The 4,244-nt window shown below is 37.5% G+C and overlaps 1 protein-coding gene across 1 annotated transcript in view; it reads right to left on the reverse strand.

Annotated features, from left to right (window-relative positions):
* Positions 1-859, reverse strand: part of LOC106294085 (gibberellin-regulated protein 12) — a 21,595-nt gene extending 20,736 nt beyond the window's left edge. Inside the window, exons 1-2 of the mRNA XM_013729701.1 lie at positions 797-859; positions 667-711 (exon numbers count right to left, since the gene is read on the reverse strand). Coding sequence (XP_013585155.1) covers positions 667-711; positions 797-859 — 108 coding nt within the window. The remainder of the gene's footprint in view (positions 1-666; positions 712-796) is intronic.
* Between the last annotated feature and the right edge of the window lie 3,385 nt (positions 860-4,244).

Consider the following 4,244-nt stretch of genomic DNA (forward strand, 5'->3'; position numbering starts at 1 on the left):
TTTTTGGTTGTTTGAGAATGAAATAGTTTATGGGTTTTCTAAATCAATATAATTGATTTGACTAAAGCTATCTTGGATGACAAAAAGAAGGATTGCAAGTTTAATAACTTCTACTTTAGACTTTAATTTCAACTAAATTATAATCAGTCTTTTATCCATATCATCTTAGTTATAATCGTAAGGATTTATTAGAATAAATAAACTGTTTCAACAATATTTAATATGTGATTTAATAAACAAAAGATCATGTAGGATTTTTAGGATTTAAAGAGATTGGAGACAATAGTTAATGAATATGAAAAGATTACGAAGCATATGAAGAAAAATGATTCGAGCAAATTAGTGGCAACACAGAGTTAAGCGAGATAAAAATATCAATCAATAAGAAATGAAAGAAGAATGAGCAGGGTTAAGTTATTACACAAGCCAAAACTAAGACAAATCAAACGACAGAACGTGAAAACAAATGTAAACAAGACAAGAGGAGATGATGAATATAAAATGCATTGAAAAACTGAATGCTAGATTAGTAAGCAAGAAACAAAAATAGATTAAAATGCAAAAACTCCGCGCCTTGGCGCGGATAACGATTCCTAGTACATATAATTATGATCTATAAAGACATACCATATGTAGTTTACAAAAAAAAAAGAAAAGAAGATATACCATATTTGTAGCCGGGGCTTCAGATGGACTCTCTAGTTCATCGACCTGTAGAAAAAATAAACAGAAATATAAAATCAGATTTTACTGAAATTATAAACCAAAATAAGATGAAAAAGTAGTTGATTATTACATTGGAAAACTGAGCAGCATACAACAAACTGAATACATGAAGGACAACAATGAGTTTCATCATTATTATTATTATTGTTATAAATCATGGATGTCCATAACCAGCTTATTCTAGAGAGAGAGCCGGCGCCCTAGAGAGAGAGAGAGCCGGCAGCTAAAGAGAGAGAGAAACCCTAGTTTCCTTTTCCTTATTGGTTTATGATTTGTACTCTTTCCATTATTCTATGACGGTATAATTTCCTATATAAAGGGCTTTTTATGTTTAAGAATAAGAAGAATATACAGTTTCTATTCTCTAGTTTGACAACACGTTATCAGCACGATTACTCTAAGAACCCTAAGCTAAAATCCAAAATCGATAAAACCTAAGACCCTAGCCGACGAACCCTAATCCTAATCGCGAGAACCATCCCGATCGCGAACCTTCCCGATCCAAGCTTCTTCGCGTCCCGATCAGTTCCAGCTCACGGCGATCTCAGCTTGGACAGCTAACGTTCCGGATATCAGCTTCAACCTGTTCGCGCCCTGATCTAAGCAAGAACAGCTCGCGGCCTTCTCTTGTCCGATAGACGATCTCAGCCAGCTCGCGTTCCCGAAGGACAGCTCGCGTTCCCGATCCAATAGACGACGTCTCAGCTCGTTCCAGCTAGTTCGCGTTCCCGATCAGAACGTCCCAGCTCACGGCTCTTCTCTATTTGGTGGTCAATTCAACCCGATTGGAGGTTAAGGTAAAACTGAAAACCTAATAATCAAACCCTAAGGTAATAAATCCAAACCCTAATACCTGAAATCGAAATTGATTGCTTGATCTAAATTGAAACCCTAATGCATTAAACCCTTGCCGCATATATGCATATTGCATATCATGCATGAAATCAAGCAAACCTTAAACTTGAAATCGATTTGATTGTTTGATTGATTGAATATGTTATGAGCACATAGAATCCGTATGCTAGGTTGATTAATAAAACTAATTGAATGTTCTCTTGAGATAAAAATCGCATGCTAGTCTTGATTGTTTGATTGAATTAAAATTGAAATCGCCTCTAGGTTAATTGTTTCATATGTTCTAGACTTGATTAAATCCGAAACCCTAATCGCATTGATTGATTGAAGATGATCCGTTAGGATGATAGTAATGATGCTTGCTTGATTGATTGATTGTGGTTACTATTATGAACACTTAGAAACCGAATGCTAAGATGTATGAACCGATTGCATAATGAACATATAGAAACCGAATGCTAAGATTGATCATACCATGTCTTGGCCGTGCGGCTTGTCTTGCATCATATCCGAATGAACTGATTTGCATCATATCCGATTGTCTTGTATGCATCATAAGAACATTATAATCTTAAAAGATCTAAAGAATGAAATATATGATTTCAGATGTCGAAAATCAACAACTTGTATTTTTCTACCCTAAATCTCTCCGGAGATAATTACTTGCAATGGACACTTGATGCTAAGATCATCCTGAAATCCAAGGGACTCGGTGAGTGTATCATCGAGGAAAATGATGCTAGTGAGAAAGATAGATACAGAGCCATCTTGATCATTCGCCATCATCCAGCTGAGAGTCTCAAAGATCAATATCTGACCATTGAGAATCCATTAGACCTTTGGACAGAATTGAAAGCAAGATATGATCACCAGAGAACGGTGATCTTACCAAATGCTATGTATGATTGGAGGAATCTTAGAATCCAGGACTTCAAGTCCGTGGATGAGTATAACTCAGCCCTATTTAAGTTTGTTTCGAAATTGAAACTGTGTGGTGAGGATATAATAGATAAGGATATGCTTGAGAAAACCTTTTCCACCTTCCACACAAGCAATGTGTTGTTACAACAACAATACAGTGAGAAGAGATTCATGACTTATGCTAATCTGATCTCTTGTCTATTGCTCGCTGAGCAAAACAATGAACTGTTGATGAGAAACAGTGAAATGAGACCTCCTGGATCAACCCCATTACCTGATGGTGAAGATGATTTTAATCATGACCAAGACGATCTTATGGATTATGAAACTTCAGATTGTCTAAAAGATTGAAGTTGATTTCGACATTTGTGTTCTAAAAATTTTGTGTTCTTTGCTTTGGTGTTGTCTATGTTGTCATTTCTTTGAACTTGTTTTATTAAACTTAATAAATGAATGATTTTTATATATGAAGTCTCTAAGTATCATCCTATGAATCTTGTTTTAGAAATGAACGAAAACAAGTATGTATTAGTAGTGGACAGTGGGTCAAGCCATACGATCTTAAGAGACAAAAGATACTTCATAAACTTAACCCTTAAAAAAGCCAAAATCTCCACAATTGCGGGTATAGCTAGTTTCATAGAGGGTCACGACCAGGCTAACATCCTGTTGCCTAAGGGTACACATCTAAAGATATCTGATGCATTGTATTTACCCAACTCTAAGAGAAGCCTATTGAGCTTTAAAGACATTCAAATGAATGGCTTTCATATTGAGACTAAGGGCGAAGGAAACAAAGAGTTCCTTCAGATCATTGAAATCGCCCAAGGCAATAAGAAAGTCTTAGAATCTATACCTGCACTCTCTACTGGTCTTTACCATACCAAAGTTAGTATGATTGAGGCCAATGCCACTTTTAACAAAGAGGCCATCGAAAATTTCACTCTTTGGCACGACCGGCTTGGCCATCCCGGTTCGACCATGATGCGTAAATTGATCTCGAACACTAATGGCCATACATTGAAAGAGAAACGAGTTGTTCCTAAGAACATAACGTGTGTAGCATGTTCACAAGGGAAAGTCATCGTTAGGCCATCACCAGTTAAAGTGACTAAGGAAACAATAAACTTTCTGGAAAGAATACAAGGAGACATCTGTGGACCAATACACCCACCTTGTGGGACATTTAGATATTTCATGGTCATCATTGATGCGTCCACGAGATGGTCGCATGTCTGTATCCTGTCGGCCCACAACTTGGCGTTTGCGAGGTTGCTTGCTCAGATAATTCGATTACGAGCTCATTTTCCAAACTTTCCTTTAAAGACTATACGTCTTGATAATGCTGGTGAATTCAAGTCCCAAGCGTTTAATGATTACTGTATGTCCATGGGGGTAAGTGTGGAACACTCCGTGGCACATGTACATACACAGAACGGCTTGGCCGAATCATTTACTAAACGTATACAGCTAATAGCTAGACCATTGCTTATGAGGTCGAGCCTTCCGGTCTCAGCTTGGGGACACGCCGTCCTTCACGCGGCTGAACTCATGCGCATCAGGCCATCTAGTGAACATAAATATTCCCCATCACAATTGCTTACGGGTCATGAGCCAGACATATCTCATCTCAAGACATTTGACTGTGCCGTTTATGTTCCAATTTCTCCACCACAGAGAACAAAGATGGGACCTCAAAGGAGGATGGGGATATATGTTGGATATGATTCTCCCACGATTAT

This window comes from Brassica oleracea, chromosome C5 (assembly GCF_000695525.1).
Source record: "Brassica oleracea var. oleracea cultivar TO1000 chromosome C5, BOL, whole genome shotgun sequence".
In the NCBI taxonomy this organism is placed as follows: Eukaryota; Viridiplantae; Streptophyta; class Magnoliopsida; order Brassicales; family Brassicaceae; genus Brassica; species Brassica oleracea.